The sequence below is a fragment of the Scomber japonicus genome, chromosome 11 (genome assembly GCF_027409825.1).
Source record: "Scomber japonicus isolate fScoJap1 chromosome 11, fScoJap1.pri, whole genome shotgun sequence".
In the NCBI taxonomy this organism is placed as follows: Eukaryota; Metazoa; Chordata; class Actinopteri; order Scombriformes; family Scombridae; genus Scomber; species Scomber japonicus.
The window spans coordinates 16,858,168-16,885,270 of record NC_070588.1 but is presented as its reverse complement, the minus strand read 5'-3'; the positions used below and the strand labels follow the sequence as shown (position 1 = coordinate 16,885,270).

General features: G+C 38.1%; 1 protein-coding gene across 3 annotated transcripts; it reads right to left on the bottom strand.

Annotated features, from left to right (window-relative positions):
- Window positions 1–672: 672 nt before the first annotated feature.
- On the bottom strand, window positions 673–26,741 carry fign (fidgetin). Of its 3 annotated transcripts, XM_053328823.1 has the most exons (3): window positions 26,618–26,678; window positions 25,709–25,743; window positions 673–2,909 (listed from the first exon to the last, which is right to left on the bottom strand). In XM_053328823.1, exons 2-3 carry the CDS (start codon window positions 25,731–25,733, stop codon window positions 673–675), a joined length of 2,262 nt encoding a protein of 753 aa, XP_053184798.1. In that variant the 5' UTR covers window positions 25,734–25,743; window positions 26,618–26,678. The 3 variants fall into 3 exon arrangements, with proteins under 3 accessions (XP_053184798.1, XP_053184799.1, XP_053184797.1); XM_053328824.1 differs by lacking the exon at window positions 25,709–25,743 and having other exon boundaries at window positions 26,618–26,741; XM_053328822.1 differs by lacking the exon at window positions 26,618–26,678 and having other exon boundaries at window positions 25,709–25,798.
- Window positions 26,742–27,103: the final 362 nt, after the last annotated feature.

Sequence of the window (27,103 nt, the reverse complement as noted above, 5' to 3'; positions counted from 1 at the left end):
AAATGATTTACACACATACATATACATAAATGTGAAAATTAATTGCAACTGAAAATATACTAATAAATTCAATTTAGCTCAAAATAATCACAACTGTTCACAGAGAGCACAAAGGAGACACAGCTGTAGAACACTGTTCTAATGGAAAAGAGAAAGCAGGTTTTTTGTCCCATTTTAAAGCTTTTTTATATTAGCACATGTCACCAATGAAGATTGTGAGGCAAAAAACAAAATTTAAACAGCACCACCTCAGGCACTTGATAGCAACTAAATCTCAAGATCAGCAGAATAGTATATATATAGATATATGTATATATATATATATCTATATCTATATATATATATATATATAGATATATATATATATAGATATACTATATATATATGGTATATATGTGTATATACAAAAAGAAGGGGTTGTCTTTTACAAGTTGTTTGAGTTTTAGTGGACACATGGCTTCAGCCATGTAAAGCAATGAATGAATTTTTTACCAATGTGTGATGTCCAGACTGTTGTCTTCTGTCTAAAGCCTTCAACCACAATCCCTTTGCTGTAAAAGGCTGTTCATGTCACCACTGGTTTTTTCCTTCCCAGTGTATGATTACTGCAGCCCAAACACTTACTTGTATTCGATTACTGGGGTTAAAGAAATTGTGTTTGATGGGTCTCATTCACTGACTACAACCAAACATTTTATTCCATTCAGTATACATGTCAAGTTCTTTTTGTGATATGCTGGGCTGGAATTTGCAAAACACATGGTCAAAGTCTTGGTAGGAGATTGGTCTCATCTGACTCGGGTGGATGCTTGATAGGTCAGTACCAGGAATGTCATGGAGAGGACCTACCACAGCCTCTTGACAAAGCTGGGCCACATCCAGTCCTGAAAAGCCCTCTGTCCTCTGAACCAGTAGTGACATCTCTTTGTCACCAAGACAGTAGTTGTGCTGTAAAAGCAGTTGGCTGATTATCTGGTGTCGCGCTGTCCCATCAGGCAAGGGGATGAGTAGTCGCTTGGTAAAGTACCTCCGTAGGGACTCTGGGATCTCTTCAGGCTTATTGGTGGAGCAGACCACGAGGACATGGTCTTCAGCAGAGGTCAAAATACTGTCAAGCTGCATAAGGAGTTCAGCCTTGAGGCGATTCACTGGGCTGTCCTCACTGAGCTGGGCTGACAGCAGCAGGTCCACCTCACTGATGAATACCACCGCCGGTTGGCGACACCGGGCCACCAGGAAAGAAGCCTGGATGATCTTGTCCCCTTCCCCCAGCCATTTGGTCACCAGAGTGGAGCCGCTGAGTCGCATGAAGGCAGCCCCCAGTTGGCTAGCCATGCAGCGAGCCAACAGCGTTCTACCAGTTCCCTGAGGTCCAAATAAAAGGAGGTTGCGAGGTAATGTGGGAAGTCCACTAAACATATCTGGCCTTAAAATGGGCCATAGTATCTCCTCTTTGATGGCCACTTTGGCCATATCAAGACCCGCGATGTCATTCCAGTCTACTGGAGGGCCCTGCTGAAGGATTTCTGCTGTCACCATCTCCACCAGGTTGGAATCACTATTCTTCAGTTGTTCCTCTGCAGCATGGATGGACGAGGTAGCCGTACCAATTTCAGGCCCTGTTAGGGAGTGAGAGAGGTGCTGTCTGTGCTCTTCAGTTTGTTCGTTCATGATGGGGGATCCAAACTTGCTGTAGGACTCGCCAGCTCTGAGATCGCCCACAGAGCTTTTGGTTGATCCAAAGGATGGAGGAGTTAGCGCTCTGCCAGGGTGTATGTTGAATTTTCTTTGCTGATCAGAAGACATTGGCTGTTTGGTTGGCTTAAATGCTAAAGACGAAGCCTCAGCATTTCTGTCAAAGCCATTGCCCCTGTTTGAGTCCGAGACACCACTGTCTGCTATTCTGTACATGGGGCTCTGTGAGGAACGCTGTTGGTTGTAGTTGAAATTACCATAGCTTGAGTCCATATCTCCATGACCACTCATGTAGAAAGCTTTTCGTTTTAATGAGTTGGATGTGCTGCCATTCAAAGGTGTTGGTGCAATTGGTGTATGATTATGAGACTGGTAGGTATAGCCAGGCAGTGTGGACGGAGGGATTGGTGTAGGAGCAGCAATACCGGATGGCAGATAAGCAGACGGAGGGGGTGCTCCCCCAGGGCTATAACCAGGACCAACAGTAGTCTGAGAAGGATACCCTGTTGGAGGATAATTGTAGTTGGGAAGGTTTGGAGACCCGGCATTGTAGCTCGGCACTAAGGTAGGGGGAGGAGGTGGGGGTGGTGGTTGTAAGAGCCCAGCACTGTGCAGGGGAGATGGGTGTGGGGAGGGGAGGGCTGGGGTAGTCTGGCCACTATAGCTAGAATGCAGGTAGGAGCCATTGTAGCTGGCAGTATATTCCTGAGAGGGGAGGCCCGAGTGGAGAGTAGTGGCTGTGTGGCTCCCACAGTTACTGCTAGAGAAGCTTGGCTCAGACAAGCTGCTGGACACCCCTGGGGAGCTGCCTATGCTAGCCGACACATCTGTAGGGGGTAGGGCAGCTGTCATTCCAGCTTTGCTCACAGATATAACATCTGGAGCACAGTTCATTGGGTAAATCCCCTCCTGCCAGGACTCATTCTCTGACTTTCGTCCATTCATGAGTCCAGTGGTGCTATCAGAGTAGGAACACAAAAGGGCTCTTTCATTTGGGCCCTCTAGGATCCCAGAGTACTTCTCTGCATATTTCTTAAGAAGATTGGAGGCAGTCAGTGCAGAGATGTCATCATTTGCCCACGCATACTGGTACGTTCGCTGTAAGTGCCCCCGGTAGGCCTCTACTTTGTGTGCTGGCGAGCGGGTAGTGGATGAGATGTCAAAGTGTTGTTCTGCCCATTGTGTGTGCTCTGGGGTCCACTGCATCTTTAGACCTAGATATTCCGCATAAGGAAGAAATATATCAAAGTAAGCATTAAATCATGGTTAACAATCACTCAAAATATGAATCTTTTGAAATATTCTATAATAATTAAATATTAAATTACTTTAATACTTGGAAATAAAAATGAATGAGTTCAATATATTTTGGCAGTTGCATGTCCTAATGTATCCCATATGGCAAACAGACAACACAACTCTTAGCAGAACATGCATATGAGGACACAGGACCCAACACCTAGTTAGCGTGGTATAATCCACCCGACAAAGAACAGAATGACACAGACATTGCGGGTCAGTCTATAATCCAACACTCATCTGAGGCATTCTGAGACAGTTTCAAATCTGCTTGGAGGAGAGCAGCAAAGCAATCTTCCTTGGCAGCGCTCTGTTGCTTTCATCACACAAACCCCTCAGCCCAGCATGAATTACATCCACATCAAGTCTACCTACTGCTTCCTATTTCAGAGTGTGGGGAGGGGAAAAACATGCTTCACTTTTTCTCTGCCGCAGCATCTCTATACAGCCATAAGACATTTTAATGAGATAAATAACCAAGTTAAATCCTAAAGTAAATATGCAAATAAGGTTTTTTTTTTACATATGCTGTCATCTTTTACTCTGCTTGGGATTATCAGAGGATGCACTATACCCCGAAAGAATGGAGACTATTAGCGAGATTATGGCTCAAAACAATCAGATCAGTCATAATGTGCAAAGGCTCACACATCTTACATCAACACTAATCAGTCCAAAAGCCACAAGGAGATATGGGAGGAGATGCATATAAGTAAACTTTCCCTGCCTGTTATAATGATCCTGCCTTTGCTGAGCAGGCTTTGCAGTACTTCAGTAGGTTAAGTTCTAGTCACATGATTTAGGCAAAAAAACGCTGCTTCTAGAGGCAGAATACAAACATAGCGATTGTCTGGAAAGAGTAAGGCATGTAGTTTCCCTTCTGACTCCCTCCCAGCCACTCGCCCACCAGCCACACCAGGAGCTAATTAGCAGGATGATGCTGCACTAATTGTGTTAATTTACAAGGTTTTAGTCAAAGGGATCCATGATATGGCGTGTGTGGTTGTCAACCGCCCAAGCTAATGATTAAGAAAAAAAAGGCAGAAAGCCCAGGCAGATAAATATAATAACTATACTGGTTCATCAACTTACAGAAAAAAGGACATGAAAATACATTTATTTATTACCGAAGACAATGACCAAAAAAAAAAAAAAAAGAACTAAAGAAAATCTAGCGATCAATCCCCTGAGCATAGTAAAAGTAAGGGTCTGTATATATATACTTTGCAATATTTATCGACTGCTTATTTGTATGACAAATTTCCAGCAACTGCCAGAGCGCCACAGTGCCCACAACCTTGAGTATTCCTGTGGCTCGTGGAAATATAATATTGTACATGGCTCAGTCCAACAATTAATGAAGCAAATCAGGTTATCAGGAGCATGTAGGTCTACTAAACATAAAAAAGAAATAACAAACTATTTCTTAGTTTTTAATTTTGTTTGCTAAAATAAAGGGATATATTAAATAGTCATGTGGGAGATTTGCATTCTTATTCTTATCAATCTCATCAAGAAGAACATAATTTAAACATTAAGTAATAATGATGAATGGAGGTTCTGACACAAATGTTGACATTGATAATTATAATGACATTGAATCCAGCTTAAACTTCTTCATGTCTGACGATTATTATTGGTCACAAAACTAGCTAATCAGGGCATTACCACCAACAACTGAACTGTTTTTTTCTACACAATATACCGGTGAGTTGTGGGATATACATGTTTCTAAGTACCGCTTCAAGTATTAGTAGTATTGAAGTGTGCATCGAGTGTGGGTTAAATGTACTGTGTGTTGGCACATTTCAAACGTGGGAAACAGTTACCTACTGCCTAGCGACATATGAATGTACGATTAAGTGCTCAAGACTGCAAGTGTGGGTATTAGGACAGATCCTGAGTCTCACCAACTATTGCTTTAGACCTATGTGCATCTTCATTCAGTAAGCATTAGTCACCGACAGATCTAGGTTAGCCTCTCTGTTACATTTGTAGGTGGGTACATGGCAAGACATTTTAAATGGAAAATTACTTTTCTACTCCAGCCTGACACACACACACACACCTGATCTATATAACCTATTGTTATAACCACATTATAACACCGTTTCACAAATTGTTGAATATAATATTTTTTCTGCATTATTACAGAAATCTTCATTTCAAAAAACACAAACAGAATTTGTACACTAGTGACTAGCAAAGTGTTCTCAGCAATCATCATTATTGACATTGCAGTGCAAGTATCGGGATAATGGTTTTTGTAAAATCATTCAGTAGAATTCATTAGCACTCAAGGCAAATTTTGTCAATAACAAAATTGCACACGCTTATGGAGAGAGATTCTTCTATTAATCCTCTCTGAACAATGTGCCACTTTGGACAATCAAAGTGCTACTCTCAAAGTGTACTTGAGATTTCTAAGTATCAGGCATTTTATAAAATGAACGATTCAAGATGATTATATAAGTACAGCACACTGCCAAAAACACTTTTTATACAATAATCCCCCCCAAGAGATTTATATTTGTAAATATTGAATCTCTACACATAATTACAAAACACTTCTTTCATATGGGTCTATGGATAGGGTTAAGGTTAGGGTTAACTATGGTAGATGAAGAATAGTTATTCCAGTGTCATATAGCGATAACAAAAGGAAAAGTTCATATACTTAACATTGTTTGTAAAATGTTAAGTAAAAGGATTCAGTGCATCAAACATTTTTTTCTTGAATATAAATGTACTATTACTGTACTGAAAGAGTATCAGACTTTAAATAGTTTAATTTTGTCAAAGGTTATGGAATGGTCCCAGGAGATAAGATATACAAATCTTCCTATACACACTGAGACATACATAGACAAATGTACTACGGTGGCCGAGACCCGCCATAGCTGCAAATAAAAGTAACGCTGCAAACAAAAACAAACGTTGCTGCAAATAAAAAGAAACGCTGCTGCATATAAAAGAAACGCTGCAAATAAAAAGACACACCGCAGCAAACAAAAAAACCCCGCTGCAAATAAAAACAAACGCCGCTGCAAATAAAAGAAACACCGCAGCAAACAAACAAAAAAAACAAAAACACCGCAGCATATAATAAAAAAAACGATGCAAATAAAACAAGCCACAGCGGAAGTGGATTACCGGGGACTGTTTTTGCCGAAACACCGGAAGAAGAAACAACAATATTATTTGTGTTATTACGTTACGCGTTGGACTAAATACATGGACATATTGAGGGAAGTATTTCGATGTTATGGAAACGGATTTCATATTTCACAAGAATGGATACTTGGCGAGCTGTACAGAAAGTCCTGAGTCATAAGATGATCGGTGTGGATAAAGGGAAGACTTTGAAGGTATGTAGAGATTATAGCTGTTTTTACTTTAGCTGAGTGGCTAGCCGAGCCAATCGCTAATACTATTACGGCTGTGAGCAACCAATATAATTCGTGAGTGGTCTTGAATGAATCAGGGCAACCTATGCTTTCTAACAATGTACGGCATGAATATATATGTTTAAGGGTTGGTGTTTAAAACATTCAGAAGGACTTGTGGCTACCTCCCAACCTCCGACCCGTCCCGTAGGTGGAACAGCGTGTTTTAAGTGTCTGCAGTTCTGATCCTCATCCCCATGTTGGCTGAAACAGACAAGTCACCCTCAAACATGCTAAAAAAAAGTACATGTAGCGACATTAAACACTACCATTTTCACTTACTTTCTAGTTCGTTTTCCAATTCGTAGTCCTGTTGTTGTCGTTTCTTCCCCGGTAATCCACTTCCGTTGTGGCTTTTTTTATTTGCATCGTTTTTTTTATTATATGCTGCGGTGTTTTTTTTTGTTTGCTGCGGTGTGTCTTTTTATTTGCAGCGTTTATTTTATATGCAGCAGCGTTTCTTTTTATTTGCAGCAACGTTTGTTTTTGTTTGCAGCGTTACTTTTATTTGCAGCTATGGCGGGTCTCGGCCACCGTACAAATGCACCCCCGTGAGCACACTTGGCCATTAGTATGAAGTTCTTGTATTTTGATATAATGGTAAAACAATATCCTTTATTCCACCTGCATGGAAATTAAAATACAACATCCACAGGTCTTTGAAATGGTATAATTACAGAGCACTCTATTTGAGGAATGTTTTCAGATAGCCTGGGGGCTCCAGCTCAAATTTCACTGATCAGCCACAATCAAATGCAGCCTTTGTTAGCCTATGGCATTGGTCAATTCATAGATTTAAATAATCCTTCATGGTAACTTCAAGATATGATAATATCAGAAAAATATCTTTTTCTGTGATGTTTGTGCAATTTTGTGTGTGTCTCTCTCATCAGATTAGAAATGATCAATCTCTGCTAAATGTGAAATACATTTTTGAGAAACCAAATATTTGTCCTAACAGCATAAATACCTACAGAATCATCATTATGATAAAAGCCGTATTCTGAAATTGTATGTTATATATTGTATATTTCATATGCAATCGTACAGTCACTGAAAAAAAAAACCCAGCCGGAGACGAAATGCATTTGACATGTGTGCTGCGCTATGGTGTTTAATTTCTAGTTCAGTGATCATCATCTACGAAACAGAGATGCTGACCTTTTTGGGAACTATTAATCTGGTAGCCTAGGCCGTTTTTAAGTAAACAAGAGTGGGCCTCCACTCTGTCCATCCAATTTCCCAGTGTGTAAATTGGACCGCCGCTTGCACAATTCTCTATTCATTACTGTGCTGCTGAAAGGAAGCACAGAGGTGGCAGAGCGGTTTTCTTTTCCCTTTTCCATGTCTGTGTGTGTGTGTGTGTGTGTGTGTGTGCGTGTGTGTAAGAGAGAGCGAAAAAGAGAGAGCAAAATGCCTTCCAGGAGGATTCCCAAGCATAAAGAGCTGGACTTTCCTTCCTCATTTTGGTTTAGGGAAAGGGAATGCGGGAGGATTGAGGGAGAGGGGGAGGGAAGTGAAAGCTGTCCTAATTGAAACGTGGCCTAATCAGACTCATTACCATTTTTACCAATTTGCACCACCAAAGATGCTTATTAGGTAACTGTGTTTAATAAGCCACTCTTTAGAAAACTAACTGTAATGAGCTCTTTAAAGTCTGACTTGAGCGTGATTATGCACTGGAAGTGTTTTGCAGAGCCAAAGCAGACTGGTACATTTAGTCATGTACAATGTCATAATTAAGCTGCACGAACTCTGCACTTCACACGACACAATAGTCCCAGCTGAAGCAGTAGACATGCTGAAAAGTATTTATAATTACTGATCATTACAACCCTGGGATTTTCATCGCTGGACGTAAACATAATTATGGCAGCTTTTGCTTTTATTCTGCGCACACAGACCACTCTACTTGACAGGCGTGCAAATATAGCAGACAGACAGTAATTACATTTATAAATAAAAACAAGCTCATATTCATATTTAAATTCACTGGAGATATTCTAAGTAGGGGTGGGGCAACACATTCTAATACAATGTGAAATGGTAATCGTTACAGCCACAGAGTCTCATTCATCTCACATATCAAGTTAAGACTATTTAAACTCAATTTAGAGCTCCAAGTGGCGGTAATTCCAATCTTTAGACGGCAGGGTGCCATTTAACCCCTCATTTAGAAAAGATATGCCTTCCTCAGTCACTGTATTTTCCAGGGCTACTGCCCATACATTTCACAGTCTGACCACCCACAGCAGCGAATTACAACATGTCTTCACACTATCAAAGCCCACCGATCCCAGTGGATTCTACGCTAATCCTAATATAACAGGTGGAAAATGACAGAACCAGCATGCACTTATGTTTATTGTAGTTTACCTGCCAGTCAAGAACGCAACTTCCTGTTTCTAGACCTCTCTTACTGTAAGTGAGCTGGACAATCCATTTTGTATTGATTTTATTGGAAACAGTTTAGATTTATCCAATATTTATATTTATTTACTATTTCAAAAATATCTAACCCTTTATATAATAATAACAGATATAGTATCACTTCAATTTAGTAAACACAGATTGGCTATTTAAAGAAGCTCTCCTGTAGGTCTTTGGAAACTTCGTTACCTGTTGCAAAATTTAAAAAGACACTAATTCTCTAATCACATGCTGTGTATTTATTTATAATATACTCTCCATCACTGAAAATATACCATACCTCAAACAGCTTTTTCTTGATTAATTATTAGTAATAAGATTAGATAAAACATGAAAATATTTTATTCATCTAGAGCAATTTTCTTTACAATTTAATCAGTTTATCATGTAGTCACTAAAATACCAAAAATAATGAGAGCATATAAACTGCTCTCTGCACTGAATAATGTCGGCAGACTGGTGTACTCCAGTTTTATCAATCCTATATTGTACTTCAAACAATAAATAACATGTCAAAATTAATTTTTCAATGTCATTCATTAAATCTTCTTTGGTCAGTTCCTTAATGATCATGTCTGTCACTGAATGTATAAATAGTTTTAAATTCATCAGACACTTTTATGTCTAAAATTCTGAAAGCAATGATGAGAAACATAGATAAGAACAACAATTCTTAACATGTGAAGATAAATATATATAAAAAAAAATTTATGCCATGAATTGCAATTTGTCAATTTTTGTCATAAGAATTGATTTGGCTAATTTTATGTTGGCAGACTGATAACATCATCCAGCTTGGAGCATTTAAATTGTTATTATAAATTAAATGTGTGTACTGTATAAAATGAAATGATACTGTTACTAGAAGTGTACACTGTAAATGTACATCTTAGAAGTTAAACATTTATTGTCACAGTCTCTGTGCTATCAGATTTAATTGGTTGTATCAATGCTACTAACTTCAATGCTTGAAAGCAGCATAGACAAGTCTATGTTACCTAAAAACACTCCTTAGTCAAATATAACAGTGGCTGGTATAACAGCAGACACCTCTTGCTTGTTGTGGAGCACAAACAAGCTTTTTTCTGTTGTGAAACTTAGAATACTGGCTGAAAGGAAGATACATGATCGGAGCGCAACATGTGAGGAAATATTAGTTAAATATACTGATGCTGTCAGCTCAACAAAAACGGTCCCTGATGAAACTTTCTATCTTCTATGATAAGATTGTTTTTGTAAACAGATCAGCCTACTTAACAACCATAACTGGCTGCCTCAGTTCCTCTCTCTGTATTTCCCTGCTATGTCTCTTTGTGTGTGTCCTCCGACAGTGGTTCAGATTTTACAACTGCTTTTTCCAGATGTTGAATTTCAAATGCAGTTTCTTCTACAGCGCAGCAGCTTTGTGTATGACTTTCCATTCCCTCCTCCCATATTTTGCTCATCTAAACAGGAACATCTTAAAATAGATATTGCAGAACATGCCATTTTCAGTGGTGCTTTTCTTCCATTTTACCTTTGCAAATATTCCCTCTTAATGTTCAATAATTTAGGTTAATAACATACTATATAATATAATATGTTTGTAGTAAATAAATCTACCTGTGTTGGTTTATGTCCGTTTAAGACACATCATAAACATTGGCTTGGTGGCACTTCTTTGATTTAAGCATTTGCTGCATATTAAGCTGTGCATTGGCTTGTCAGCTATCACAATGAACCAAGCCAGTTAGCTACATTAGGCAACTATTTCTGAGAAAGACCAAACTATTTATTTGAATAAAAGCTACAAATTGTCCTCTACATCTGGATAATCTAATAAATAAAATGCAGCTTATAGCTTCATTACTAAACAGTCTCAGTCTGGCCAAAGTAAAGTTAAAGTAGTCATTAAACACCTCTCATACACCATTTTCATTTACCTTAATTAGAAATCTATAGATACCAATCACAGTGATCTCCCTTATACTCACAGGCTCAAAACAAGAAGTAACACAGTAAGTGCAACAACGCAGGGCTAAAAACAAGAAAAACCATTTCTTAAGGCAAATCTATAAATAATTGTCTTGAAATTATCTTAAAAAAGACACATACTTTCTAAATGCAATTAGCAGTTTAGCACCTTAAGGGCTAACACATCAATGGGTTTGTTTAGATTAGTGTTGATTATGTCCCAATATCATCATATGGAGCAGAGAAAGATGGTCACTGCAGCTCTTTGGCAGTTCCACAACTGACTGAATAAAATCAGTTTGGCCGGAACATTTTTTTTTTATCAGGTTCACAAGTCAGAAATTTAAGATCGCAATTCCCATCTACTGCACTGTATGTGTATATCTGTGAGTGAAAATATGAATCCCCAGGATATACTGTAAAACTGAATGGCCTGTTCTTGCAGCTTATCCATGGTTTGTGTTAGTATTACTCACAAGATGATTATAAAAAAGAATGAGAGCAAATTCTTTTTCCTCTTCAACCTAAACATTCTGTTAAAAATTAGTTAAAATAACCCACAATATGACACATTATATTAACAGCAGCTGTAAGAGCTTGTAACGGACTAAAACTGTTTGCTGGCACAGAGCCGCTGATGGTTTGAATAATTCATCTGAAATGTAATGAGGAGATGTAAATGTTTCCACTCAGAAATCATTTCATAATTTAACTGTACAAATGGCCACTTTGGATTCTAAATGACTGTTAAACAACTCTGTCTTTAAGAGAGGTTGTATGAAATCAACATATAATTAAACGACCACATAGGTCGATGGTACCATGCACTCCACAATAACCCGTAGGAGCGTTTTCTACCAGGCCGCCTCTATCAGTGCTTTCTAAAGCTGTTACAAAATACTGTTAAAAAATAATTATGTTTTATGGTGTTTAGGCACAAAACCCACATGGTTAGGGTTAGGGAAAGATCATGGTTTGAGATAAAATGACCACTGAAAAGTGGTGTGTAATAAGATAACTACTTCCTTAAAGATATGCAGCCTTTGTCATTATTGCAACAGCAAACATCATGACAGTCGTAATTATGTTATTTTTTTAAACTGTCCCAACCTGCAGTTAGAACAGGAAGTGAACAGTAGTGTCCTGCAGTCCACTTTTTGCCAGCCAATCTGTCATGTCTGATTATTGAAAATTGTCACTTCTCCAGGTAATTACGACAGCTGCTTGATAGCATCTATCACTTAAATGTAACTATAGGAAGTTTTTGAATTTTCTTTTTGAGCACAGTTTGTATAATATCCACTGTGGACTGTTAGAGTGTACATCTTTCATGAAACATATGGTGTAGTGCTCACACACACACACACACACACATACAGTGTTGAGGCAATACATAAAGAAAGCCTTGAAGAGTACTGACATGTTTCTTCATTACAATGGACACGATGCACTGTAGTTTATCATGAGTCAGTCCCATAGTCTCCATGCTGCTGCTGTGAATACTCATCACAGCAACAAATGTGGAATGATTGTAGGGTAAAAATAGTCCTTCCTAACAGTCAACCAATGCACCACTCCTATTCGACAAATGTTTGCTAAAAAACTACAGTGCTGAGCTGTTTGAGGAAATTATGAGCATTTACATTATTGGTTTTCATGTGATTCGTTGACGTGATGTGTGTATATATATATATATATATATATATATATATATATATATATAGATAGATAGATAGATAGATAGATAGATAGATAGATATGTATATGTATATGTAAATGTGTGTGTGTATATATATACCATCATATAAATTTAGAGGAGCAAAAATGTGCAAAAGATGTTATTACTGTGCATGGCATTATAAAGTCTACTCTACAGCAATAGGGACCCCATGCTGTATGGTAGATTTTTCTGTGATTCTCTATAAACACAGCGATGTTGAAAACTTCAATTTTATAAGATAATGTATTCTTTGTAGCTTACCCTGGATATTGTCAAGTCCCATGGGTTTTTTGGGCTGAGATAATGATAAATTCTATTGGCTTGAGGGGAACATGTATTTCTCGTTTTTCCCTGTAATATAGTAAATCTTGAGGTTGAGAGATTCTATGAGCTGTCATTTCTCTGTCTCAGTGATGCTCATTAAACCATGACTCTTCAGGCCAAGAGGCCCCCGAGGCTACATCTTCCATTACTACGCTTAGTATAGCTAAATCCACACAAATGCTAAACTAACAGCTCTCCACACACAAGAAGAACTTGTACACTGAATAAAACTATAGACAAGACAATTATAGGAGACAGACTGTTCTGTAGTGCATAATACTGATGAATACTCAAATGGCTTGTTAGTTAAAGAACAGTTTAAAAATACAGTAGTTGAACTCAAGCACTTGGTGAAACTTGTTTAAGCAAAGAGCACATGTACAGTGGAAGCTGTGTTTTTTTAAGCCTCTATGAAGTTAGCTACTCTGCCTCTCGGGGGATTACTTACACACTTCAAAAGAGGGAAGAGGCAGATTGTGACCTTGGTACATGAAGGCTCATTGACCAAAAGCTACTCACTAACATCTCCATTCCCCAAAGTCCTGTTACCCCAAGGAAGACTCCAATCAAACAAAAACAAAAAAAAAAGGAAAGAGAATTATTTTGGTGTGATTTTCTGGAATTTATCACAGTTAGCAAATCTTGACTTTTACACTTTTACTGAAAGGAAGCAGTTTAATGGCACCAAAACCCAGTCATCTGGTTTACAAACCAACAGGGCAAGCCCCATTCGAAATTAACAGATTATCTTGTTCACTGGTCTGATTCACAACAGAGATTATTTCACACGTCTGACCATTAGACTTTACAGCCACGTTAAGCTGTTCAAGACAGGAGGAAATCACATTGTAAAGAAAGCTCATTCCTCATGGTGTGCCCTACAGACACAAATCATAAAAGAAAGCCACTGCCATTACAGACTTAATTTGTTTAAAGTTTCTAAATTGTAGGTGATGAAGATCTGACGAGTGGCTACATGTTTAAGCACAATAAATATAACAGACCAGTGCTTTGTCAAATGGTAAATACAAATGAAAAAAAAAAGATAACACAAAAAAAGCATATTTTCTCCATAACACAAGCATCACACAGAACACTACTAATTCCTATTTTCTGTATGATGGCAGGGAATGGCCCAATTTGTTTAAATTAGCCTAAAATCATTCCACACTGATGCAAATGCACTTCTGGAGTTCAAAAGTGAAATTTGTTTTTCTTGTACAAGCAAAGCCAGGGCCGTCTGTTGTTCTATTTATTGTTTCCTCACATTAAAGTGATTAAAAGTTTAAATTGAACTCTGATTGAAAATGCCCGAGTGAACAGAAGAAAAAAAGGGATGTTTGCCTGTAACCATTGCCAGCTTTTCGCTGAAGCATTCTGAAGCTTTCGCTAGTATCGACTGCAAGTCTCAAAGAAGGTCACTTCTCCAACACAGGCCAGACAAAAGGTGAAATGAGACAACTGAAACAATCTTAGGTCAATATGAAATAGAAATCTCTCAGCTATACTATAATAAAGTTACTGAAGTGAAGTAGGGAAGCCATAAAGGGGAACTTTTACAAGGAAAGAGCTGTCTAGGAGATTGGTTCGCCCACTGGCAAACAATGGCTTGTAGGAGCTGAGGTGGCATGGTCAGTACAATCACAGGGAGCTGAATTACAGCACTGACTTTCAAGCGTACATTTGTTTTTAACAAGGTATTTAATACTACTTATGTTTACAAGTGTGACAAAATTGTGTTCAGTTGTGCCTTTAAATCTTGATTTTAATAAAATGCTCCTCAAAGGGGGTTTACAGAAGAAACAAGAGAATATCCCATTCATATAATGTAACTGCTTGTTCCTACTGCTAACAGCTGTTATGTGATGCTCGAAATATTCACACCCAGAATGATACATTCTCTTATGGCTGCACTGTCAAGCAAATCAAATAGTGTTTAAGATGTTTTGTGTGTCATTTTTACACATTTACCCACAGTTAGTTTAATATGGTGGGCATCTTTAAACATTTGGTTTGAACAAAATCTGTCCATGTGGGAGCTTTTGATTGGCACTGTAAGAGTGTACGAGCTGAAAGAGGATAACATGGACTCCAGAGTCTTTCCTAAACAGAAATAAATATCAATGCCATGAAGAAAATTGTGAGCAATTTGTTGAGTATTCATTCTGCCACCAAAGGCAATCATTTCAGTATTTACTGCAAAGAAACAGACACAACAGGAATCAGCTCCAAGCTTATTTAGTTAGATGAGATCAAGTGCAGAAAGAAAAACACCTGTTGAGTGTAGAGATACTGAGTGAATCAGCTGGGTTTCCTTTCGATTAGAAGAGTGTACAGCATGTTGTCATCATCACACCCAATTGTCAAAAGCTGCTGCACTGAACGTTATTACATAGAGTAAATCTCCCCAGAAATGATTCAGATTTTTCTTCTATGGTTTAAAACACTTCAGTCAGGAACATTAAACACAGGAAAAAAAAGCAAGGACATAATGTTACATAGATTTCTCCTAAGGTATCCTTACCACACACGTCATGTACAACACACTGAACTGGCCGCCACTTCACTCTACAAGACACTTGCTCTTTGTTTTCAAATGCATTTACTATCCTTTATACTTAAACGATCTTTTGGTTCCATTCAGATAATCATATTCACTCAGGCACACTCATCAACTGTTTTTTATTGTGCCATGAATCTTTAAAGAAATTGGGAGATGTGCTTTTAAGTTTAAAGCACCATCAGACTGGAATAATTTGCCTAACTCTTTCTGATCGATTACTTCTTTCCATTACTTCAAGACCTCATTTTAGTTTAGATTCAGTACTTTGATAAAATGTCATTTTTGATATTTTCATTTATTTGATTTCTTGTTCATTCTTTGCACAGATGACACGTGTAACAGACGTAGCGGATGTGGTTCTGGATGGTGTGAGAGCCTTTATGTGTATGTCCCTGCTGATGTTACTACAGTATGTTGATAGTTTTGTGTATTGTACTGTTTAATTTATTATCATTATTATTACTTGTGTATTCTGTATATAAATGTTTTAAGTGTTGTGTTTTCTCCCTGAGGGCCCCCTCAAAAAAGTAGATGGTGCATCTCAAGGGGGTTTATTCTCTTACTGATTTTTTTTAAAAAGAAAAAAAAGAAAATAATGATAATAACAGGGAAATCACTTAAAAGTTCAATTTAAGATGAATCACACTATAACTCAATTTTCTGCTGCCAGATGGATGGGAAGAAGATGGAGTGGCTCTATGATCACATTTCATTGAAATGTGTAAAAAAATGTAAAAAAATAAATAAATTAAAACAAAATGAGGAAATGCATTTCTTTAATTTCATTTTGTGTGCAATAATACCAAACAAAAGTCATTTTGCATTTTTAACAAGGTAAACATGATAACTATTAAACACTCAAATGCAGAAACTATTGGTCCTTACAAAATATTTTACACTGGTGATGTAGACATAATCATTACTGGTAAAGTAAATAATACAAGTATGAATTATATGCACATATTTCTCTTTTGTACAAATTGCTGAAACTGTTACAGCATTGTAATTGTTATTGTTATTATGAGTGTAATTTGTATAAATGGCAGAAAGAGAGCTGTCAGTGTCTACTGAAAGCATCTGTAAACCACTGTAAGGCTGGTGTGTGAAGAAGGTGTAGCTTTCCCGCTATCTCTATGTGCTGAAATCACTTAAGTAGTAACCCGCTGTGGATGATTGATCAGAATCACGCACGATGGATGAGAGAGTTACTGCCTTCAAACACTTTGGTGCTTTGACAGAAATGAAGCAAGAAAAGACAATGAAAATCATTCCAAAGCATTCCTTAATAGATTATGAAGTAAGGGAAAGAGAAAAAAATAGGTTAATCTGTGGCACGAAGCAATTCTGAAAAATAAATTAGATAATTCAAAGAAAATGAGAGGAAGGCACTTAAAATATTTCTCGATTCTGTTTGTTTAACACATTTTTTGGTGTTATGAATCTGGTCCTTTTGCTAGTTTGGGGTGGTGTGAATTTTACACCACCCCAAACAGAAATGATCACCAAAAAAAAATAAAAAAATAAACAGACACAAAACATTTCTCACATTTCATTAAGTCCACCTAAATATGCAGTTCAAAGTAATGATTGTTCTACATTGTGCTGCATTTGCATGTTGAGAGCTACACCAATTAAAAGCTAATTAATTAGACACAATTCTATTAAGAAACAAATCCCACTCATCAATATACATAACCTAGGGTCACCCATTGCTCAAATGTGAATTGGCTATTTGCGCCACATGGACTAGAGAAAGGCACGGTAGCACTACTGGAGCTCACAATAAACAGTTTGGCATGGATATATTCAATGGAGCATGAACTCATCAGTGCTGATAGATTTTACCTCCCTGGAAAGAAAGCAGGACCAGGAGGTGTCACATGGACATACAGCCTTCTCTCCAATAGTCACTATTAAGAAAACAGCCAAATGTTCATCACAACTTAGAAATGCTCATATGTTATGAGATACACAATTATGTAATGATACTGAATTGGACCCTAAATATAATACACTGATACTGATCAAATGTTCAATCTGAACACACTAAAGCAATTAAATGTTTGAATTACTGTTCTCTCTGTGATGGCAGTCCTGCTTGTTAATTTGTGTTCATACTATATTATTCTGAAGTTGTGTAGAAGTGAAAAACTAAATTATGATGCAAATCTGGATATGTTTGTATGCACTAGCAGTGCTTTATGTGGTCCACCAAGGTGTTTAACAATCAAGAATAATAAAAAAGAGCCTCAGTTGTTCTTCCATATGATTGCAAAATGTACACATGAAGTTACTTGTCATTTACTTACTTACAGAAAGCACTAATTAGTGAACTTGTGACCTAAGTTACTGACTTCTTGTTGGTCCAGGGAACAGTATCTTAAAAGAGTAGGTGCTGTGTGTTTGTGTTATGGGTATTATTGCTTTGTTTTTATTTTTTACTACCTTATCCTTTAAACCCTGTTTGTAAAACCAAATTTGATTTACAAGACAACAAACCACAGCTCAAAATGCAACAGTATTATTATGCAACAGTATTTCTAATATTAACATTTTTGATAAATTGTCCTACTTTAACACTGACAATGGATGTTACATGCAAACTATAGTTGAACTAAAGCCATAGTTTCTAAAATATACTAACACATTTTCACTTTTTTGTTGTTGTTGTTTACATAACAAAAATAGTAGACATGCTTCATGGCCTATGGTTGCAATCTGTGCTTGCTAAATTTGTACTGCGGTTGAACACCAGGTGCTGGCTTTGCATCTTTTACAATGAATGCGTAGATGAGGAAAGTAGGCAAACAGCCTGTTGGCTGAAACACAGTACAAAACAAATACAACTGCATTGTTAATTTTGTATGTTTTGCCTCTCTTACAGGTTATGGGCATATTGTTAAATAAATCTGCCTCTGGCTAGTGTGAGTTCCCTTGATGAATTGTGAAAATCTAACAGTGAAAAGTCCAAGTATACTGGTCCACTTTGTACAAGGCAATTCGTACAGCCTTTCTCATTTGGGTATGCATGAAATAACAATATCCTACAGGGAGCATTCTGAGTTTCAAACATTTGGGGTCAACTACACAAGCAGATTCCACATGTGCAGCCTGTGGCCATTGAGGTCTGGAATCTACCTCCCTCCTGGCTGGGTGACGTTGCATATTCTATTTCCAGACCGAGGGTTGAAGTGAGGCTGCAGGGAGTGTAACACTGACCCACATGACCTGTGGCCTAGAAAAGCTGCCTGAAGCTCTGCACACTAAAAACTCTGCACTCCTTTGCTAAAGCCTTTCAAAGGCAAACAAAACCTTTGCGCATAGTATGTGTCTTTTCATGCCAAATGATTTGCATCCTTTATTCTCATCTTTGACTTGTTGTCAATGTATTCCGTGCTGTTGCAGAGCCTGATGCTCACTCTCTGAAGTCTCAAGTGGGAAGAGAGAAAGGAAGTCGAAGCGGCAAAACTGCTTTACTTTCAGGCCCAGTGTCTACAGGCCACATGTCTCCAGTCATCTGTCACTAGTTTACATACATACTATGACACTTCCTCTCTCTGTGGGAACCCGTTGTCACCACTTGGCCGCCAGCAGAGGCTGACTGGGTGCTAGATGGGTCTCCCCCAGGTACCTCTAGGGAGCCACATTAGGCCTAACTGACAGACTGACAGGAACACACAGTCACACACACAAGCAGGCAAGCACACTCACATACACTCCGTCACTTGCCTAAGCGCTCACTCCTCCAACTGTACACCAGCTCACATGCTCCCAAGGCATGGCACACTTTGCATAAAGCAGTGACTTTGCTGTACACAAATTTTTTTTTCTTTTTTCAGACAGAAAATTATTTTTCACCCCTCTAGCCTCTCCATGTTACATGGAAGTTTTGAAATGAATAATGGAAACAACAGAGCTGAAGACTCATGGGATCCATTTAAAGATGTGGGAGAGGCAATGCAGTCAGGGTTTGGACTGCAGAAACATCACGCTCAACTAAATGAATCCACCATTGTTCTTTACAGTATAGAAATGTTGCTATAAACCAAGTGCCAGTGTATTAAATCCCAACAATGATATAATGTTTGAATCAGGAAAGCATGAGTGTAAAAATGTAACAATAAAAATGATCTTATTTTTATTTTACCCTTGGAAATAATGAAGTTGGTCAACACAGTGCAGTAACAACCAGCTAAAAACTTGACGCTATTCTCTGCGATGCTGTCTGCAGATTTGATATTAGATTGCACACTTAAATTAACTTTTGTTTATTACACACAGTAGACAGCACAATTGGACAAATGGCTTGATTTTCTTTGCTAAAGTGGGGGCTTAAACTATGTTTAGCTTTTCTCAGCAAAACCTTCACTTGGTATTTCCACCTTGCCTCCCTAGATACTTGAGAGTGGAAGTGAGCGAACAAGAGTGGGGCAGTCCACTGTAACAGCTATTTTAGACGCATGCAAAGTCAACACGACTCCCTGAGGTGATTTCCTGTTAATGAACACAAAAGAAGTGTCAGCCCTCATAAAGCTCTGAGATGATGCTGAACTCTTGAGTGCTCGTTTTTTTTGCACTCTTATTTTTCTCATTTAAATTAATCGAATTCCATGTGGACTCTAAGAGGCGCTGTCAAATAGGCCACACGCCAGACAACAAGACTTTTAGTGAATATTCACTTATACCCTTACACCATGCAAGTGAGACTCTAGTAGCTTGGAGAACATAAAATATTCATCCATTTGTGTAACAGACAAAATGTTCACATGACAAAATTATTCTTTCATATTTAATCATTTCTGCATTGCATACAGCAACTGCAACTAACACAGCCCCTTATTCCTTAACAAGCTGGGCCCTATAACAGCAGTGCATAACATCACTGGCTATCCCCAAATTGTCCTGCCTCACTCCTGCGCAGGCTGCTGTGGTCACGTCACAGTGTCACTGCAGACACCCGCTGCTTTGCTGCAGCCTGACACGTTAAACCATGGCAGCATATACTCTCTCTCTCTCTCTGTCCCCTTCCCTTCCTCTCCCGCCGCTCATCCTCATCCCCATCCCCTTCCTCTCCTCCACACTATCAGGCAGACCTCAACCCACCCTCTCCCGTTCCTGGCACTCGAGCCTCCCTCTGCCAGCACCTGGCACAAAGCCAACCTGTCAGCCACACGACTCCACAGAGGATGAATGAATCGCTGAGATTGAGAACTTTGCGAAAACCACTGATAGCTCACATCTCATCTGATCATCATTTTAGCTAATGGTCTCAAATTGATATTTGAGACATGTATTTCAGTACATGAATTATAGTACTATTATATTCTCATAACTATGGCAAGATAAAAGGGTTGACATACAAATTTCTTCTGTGAGACAAATTTAATCAAAATGTATTTTTCTGTCAGTTACATATTTTATCTCTTTATCTATAACTGTTATAAGTTGTAAAAAAAAATACATTTCAAACATTTAGTACATCATACTTACATGTAATGAAACATTAGAATTTGTATTTAAATGTTCTATCTAGAACAGCAGCCTCTATTGGCAGATTAGTCAGACAATGTTTTGTGAAAACACAAGAGGAATTTCAATACAGCAAAAATATTGAGTTTTCTCTTATCCACTTGTGAAAGGCTTGTCGCTCTCTCACAATACAAAACTCCCCAACAGCATGCAATAAAGAAACACCTTGGAAGAAGGACAGGAAAAAACACCTCTCTTCACCAAGGTTGTTCAATGATAAGAAACAGCACTCAAGCACACAATGAGGCTCAAAGTGGCAGCTATTTTCAAAAGTCATGGAACTGTAGATTTTGTTAATCATAGTCCTTGGGACCTGGATATTCACAGTCTGAGAGTAACGGTAAATAATTTGGCCAAAGACATAATTTAAAGATATGGAGGTAGATCCAGTCACAAGGACTTAATGCTGAATGATTTCCTATGGATCCTCCTACAGCTGCCTAGTGGTATTCAGCCCTTGTGTGTAAAGAAACCTACATTATCAGCCATAAATTACTCTGTTATACTCTCTTATAATGGTATATAAAGAGGACTATATCAAGATGGTGAGGACTGTGGAACATCATCAAATATTTTGTGGGATGCAGAAACTATGCAATAAACTACTGAACCTTGGGTACACCCCGGCAACAATCTAGGCATAGTCTACCTTAAAAAAGAGAAATCTCTAATCTTTTTGGTCCCTAAAAGTCAAGAATTCAGTATGTCTAATTAAAATGTAAACAGTGTAATGAGGACATCAGTGATTTAGGCAAATGTTTCTGCGGCTGCCACTGGGGGTATGATAATTACAGAGGCAAATCTATGAATGCACATGAATCTCCTACAAGTCCAGATTAAAAGCCTTAGTGCTAAACCTAGTTTAGTACACCTGGGGATTGTCTATTCTAGCCAATCCCCAACAGGCTCTGAGCTGCCTCGTCTCCTCATGAGTGCAGAGAAACCTCATGTGAAAGAGATGAAACAAAGACTCTATTTCAATGTGTTCGAAACAAGAAGAACAATGAGTTTAAGGCAACACATGCTGTGCGCGATGTAAATAATATACCTGGCATGTATGGCCTGAATAAACTAACCCTACAACATGACTTATAAAAGTGTTTATGTTACAATCAGTCATTTAGTGAACCCTAAGCTCTATCAATGCATTACACATTACGGTATGGATCATAATAACACTGTAGAATGTATGCGTGAAAGATACGTTTCTTGATAGAAAGAAACAGAAAGAGAACAAGACATTCTGTCCTCCCTCCTACTGCTTCTAGAGAAAAAAACAAGCACAAAGAGAAACAGGCAGACCGGCATGCACACACAAGCATGCACACATAGAGTGCGTGCACACACATAATCATGTACAAAGGCCTGCATGCGCTCAATCAAATCAAAACAAAATTTTTAAATGATACAGTGTAAACTACAAAACAACCAGAGAAATCTATGGAGTTAGTATATGAATCACAGGCAGCAAGACACTAAATATTAACTTGGTTTCTAATGTGCAACCTGTGTTGTTTCATCCAGAATCTGTTAAATTTACTAAATCAAACTGTCATTCATTTGTTTGAATTAAGTGGAGTGGAGGGATAACATGACAAAATAACAGGCCTGTAGCTAGGAGACATTATGAAGGGTAAGTACAAGCAGCCAATGGTAGGCACATGCATTTTAGAAAATGTCCATGCCATATGCTGTCACTCAGAAGAAGAAAAAAACAAGTCTGAGCAGACAGTCGCTGTGTCTAAATGAGATGGTAGGAGGAGGAGGAGGAGGGGAGAGAAAGGGAGGATGTCAAGGATTCATGGTCCTTCATCTTCGTAGTAGAGCAAACACATCCCTCAGTATAGCAACAGACAGCTGCCTCCACTTTCTAATGCAGTACAACTTAGATCACTGCAAGGATTGTTAGCGCAGAGAGAAACACACAAAGATAACATAGCAAGCTGCCATGAGGGAAACGACAGAGATGTATATACAAGAGAAGGAGACAAAAAGAGAAAGAGTAAGGAGAAAAGGAGGGAGGAATACGTAAAATACTTAAAAGAAAGATTGGAGTTTTATTCATTCCAGTAGAGTCTTACTCACACTGGGGACTCCCTCCTTTTTATATGAAAAACGGAGAAAGATGCCATTTAGCATATTTGCTTAAAGATGACAAGCCTGCACAGATCTCATACAATATAGTCGAGGCTGAGTGGGAATTCTTGTTGCTACTGACAAATAGATCCATCTGCAAAGATGAACATTTCATCAATTTACAACAGCCCTTCAGACATCCCAGGGGGTGTCTACCCGGAGTCAACTCAAGGAAGTCAGGAGCTGGCTTTAATTGTCACCATTAGTGCACATATATAGAGTTTCAGTCTTACTGTATACTGCTTTCCTGTAGTAATGATTTAAATCATGCTGTCAATTTTAGCGATCGCACTTCAGATTATGGACATTGAGAGGAGCTAAATTGCTGCACAAAAACACATTACACTGTCAAGTCAAAAATTAATCTAACATGTGTTTACCCTCAATTTTTTCTTTCTGTTTTTTTTGTCTTCTCAGACACATTTTTGATCAAGTAAATATATTGTAATATTATAAATAATATTGATATAAAGCAGGGATATAGCATGAAATAGTTATCATACTATAAAACCAACATTTCTAATTTTATGTTTTATACACCAAAAATAAGCCCAGAAAGAAACATTACATCATTATTATTATATAGATTTTTTTAAGCGTCTAAATACATAAATCTGCACTATGGAAAGAAAAACACTGGCTTGGCCACCATTACTTTTGTCAATATAACAACTAAATGTATAATTCTATATCTTTCTGTCACTGTGGAATGTGTTAATGCTATGATCCAGTTTCTTGTTATTATTTACCTCCAGCAATTTAAGGTGTGAACACATGTGACATTTAGTAAAACGGGTGATGAAAACAGGATGGTCAGCATCTGTTGCCAGATTCAGCTCAGAGATTCATGTCAAATAACAGCTTTGATTGCTATCATAAGTGCTATCCTTTCAGAAATAAACAGAGCTGTCAACTTCTTTCCCTGCACACCGGAGGTGTCTGGGGTTAACTAAGGACCTGCAAGAATCACCTAACACACTGCAGGCATGAAACCATTAGACTTGGAACCCCTCCAGGCTTGATGTCTGGTAAATATAGTCACATATCAATTAGGATATTTCATACAAAAGATCAATTTCAATAAATGCAAGAAGTTTTTTTTACATATTAAAAACTGAATTTCTATTCAATTTATGTAAGAACATATGCCAACATGATGCATCATTGTTTTATTTTTGAAAGCTAGAATTATTCTGTTCTAAATATAAAATTGTAAATTTTAACAGATTGAACAGGGCATTTAAAACTGCAAGCTGCGGATATTCAAATTCATTGCTGTAAACACTTTGCCATTTTCAAGGTCCATATCTGAGCAGCTCAAATCAACATTCTTTTGTAATAACACACGAATGCAGGGTCTAATATGAAAGACATAAAAATCTGACCAACAAATGTAATGCCCACTTTACAAAAACACATTACAACTAAACACTCAAACATAATGGATGTGGTAGTAATGTACATTTTTTTCCCACAGAGTGACAGATGCTGGAATGCTGTTATTTTTGAAGAGGAGTGAAAACATACTTCAGTTCACTGCTGATGATGTTAATTTCCTCTCAAAGCAAAACATGCAAATTAAATGTGTGAATACAATTAAGTAAATTGTTGTATGGAGGTGGGAAAGGTTCACTTAGGACAAAGTGTTTGCAAAAGAGAGGCTGCACACAACTTGTTACTTCCCCTGACTTTGTATCCATGCTTAGATCCATTTCCACTGGAACATGAAGAAGAGCTATTTCAGACATTGTCATAGAACTCATTTGTGAGCAAATCTGAATTAGCTTTAACTTTGAATTGCTGAATAATATGAAAACATATACTTAAAACTAGCCCAACTGTGTGTTTCCCGAAAGTCATTCTGGACAACATACCTATACGACAAATATGTTCTCAACATTTTTTGTCAAACTATTTGCTTTTCGGTCACTGTTCATATTATAATTAGATGCCAATATGTACTATAATTGTAATGCAACATGGACCTGATAGATTTGAAACTGTAATGCCAAATGAATTGTACTGAGCATGTTTCATATGCACAGTGTTTCTATTTAAAAAAAAATGTTTATAAAAGATAAAGCCATCTTGTCAATTTTGAATTTTACATCATATATCTTTACATCAATTATTTTAAGGGCATTTTAAAATAAAACACAAAAGCAAATGATTCCTACACACAATAAAAATTTTGAAATGATATATCTTTGTGAGAAATTCATGCCCATTGTCTTTTAGATAAAATAATCATAGTGTTGTAGTCATGCATGCAAAAATATGAAAGCTGTAGAGTGAGAAAGAAAAAGTCCAACTGCACTTGAAGAATGTCAGTAACAGAAAGCAAACCAAATTAAAATGGGAGCTAATTTTGTAGTCCTTTGAACCTAGTTGATGATATCACTTCTATTAAATTAAGCACGACTTGCCCTCATGTCTGGGCTATGATCATGAAAAGTATAATAAGCAAAATCAAGAAAACTTTTGATGATCCATGCATGCACTGAGACAAAAAAAACTAAACAAAAAAACAGAAACAATAGCAGCCTCTTTTTTCAAATATGACAAAAAAAGAAGATAATAACAGTAAGGATAATAATTACAAAATGAACATACCATAAATACTGGTGCTAGTGATCATGTCTTCAAGCCTAAAAACAAGAGGAGAGGGAAAACAGCAGAATCGGAATTTTCACGAGGAGGAATTCCAAAGGTTGCTTCTCATTACAGGCACTTTTTCCCCTCAGATATCGGATTTCACAACTTTAAAAGAAAAAAAAAGCACGGTCCCTTGTTCTTTCCTCAGGTGTTCATTTAGGCCCGTTTACGTCTAATTAAGATCAACGCAACAAACAGAGGAAAACGAAACATGCGAGTATACAGGCTATATATATAAAAGCCCTGGACGGAGACGCGAGAGCTGCACAGGCACGGCTGGAGCCTGTCACTTCTTGCGCGAGTTGAAAGGAGAGAATAGGAAGCATGTGAGAGACTGGCGATGACATAAAACACATATTCTTCATGCCGCCCATTAGAGGAAGAGGCTAAACCAGCGTGATGCCCACCCCCCCTCCCTTAACTTTGAGAAATAGATTACTTGCCAGCAGTTGTCCCACCACCAGCGCAGTGACAACTCCTCTATTAACCTCCCGCCTGCAGATATTGCTGCAAGTTTTTATTCAGGCTGCGATGCAAAAACTTCTGGTTGAAGGGAAAGTTATTAAATAAGACTGGCTCCAGCCATACATGCAACCTTCTCCTCAAACTGCGGAGAGTGACACGTGAATGCAAAGCCGATCTAATGAAAGTCAAAGGCTTTATTTAGTTTTATCTAAAGCAGTTTTTTTTTTGCATCGGGAAAACGCAGAATGAGCGGCCACAGACTGCTGCAGCCCTGTGATGAGAAACACCGTCACAGCGAGCGAGGGGTTTTGAGCGTATAGAGCTGCTTCGCTGTTCTCTCCGGGTTTTTTTTTTTTTTTTTTTTTAATTGTTAACATCACTGATAGAGAGGACGAGACTTACCTGTGTAGATGACAGTGCAGCTTCAAGGTTTATAGTACCATCGATCCGGTGAGTGCGCAGATGTATGGCTGCTGAGGTTAAGCGCGGCTGCTCGCGATTTGAAACCATTCCAAGTTAGTGAGGGGAGGACTGACCACAGCCTCTGCCATGTTGGAATTCCAAACCCTGGACAGCTGCTCCACTGACTGAAGGCGGCACGCTGCACACTGCGCATGATCTCTGCGGCGGGGAGCCAAATTCAAAGAGAATCACCCCTAATGAGCAGTAGTTCGGAAGTAGCCTATCATGACAACACTTCGCCAAAGGCTATTCGACGTATTAATAGTCTAATTGCATGGTCTGCACGCACTACTGGGAACTGCTTTCCTCTGCCCTGCACTGGATCGGCACTGCTCGGCACCATCTGAAGTGCATCATGCTTATGTATATGTGCCTGTGCATTTAGGACGATTTTTTTTGTCTCTGTGAGTCAATCAAAATCCAAAA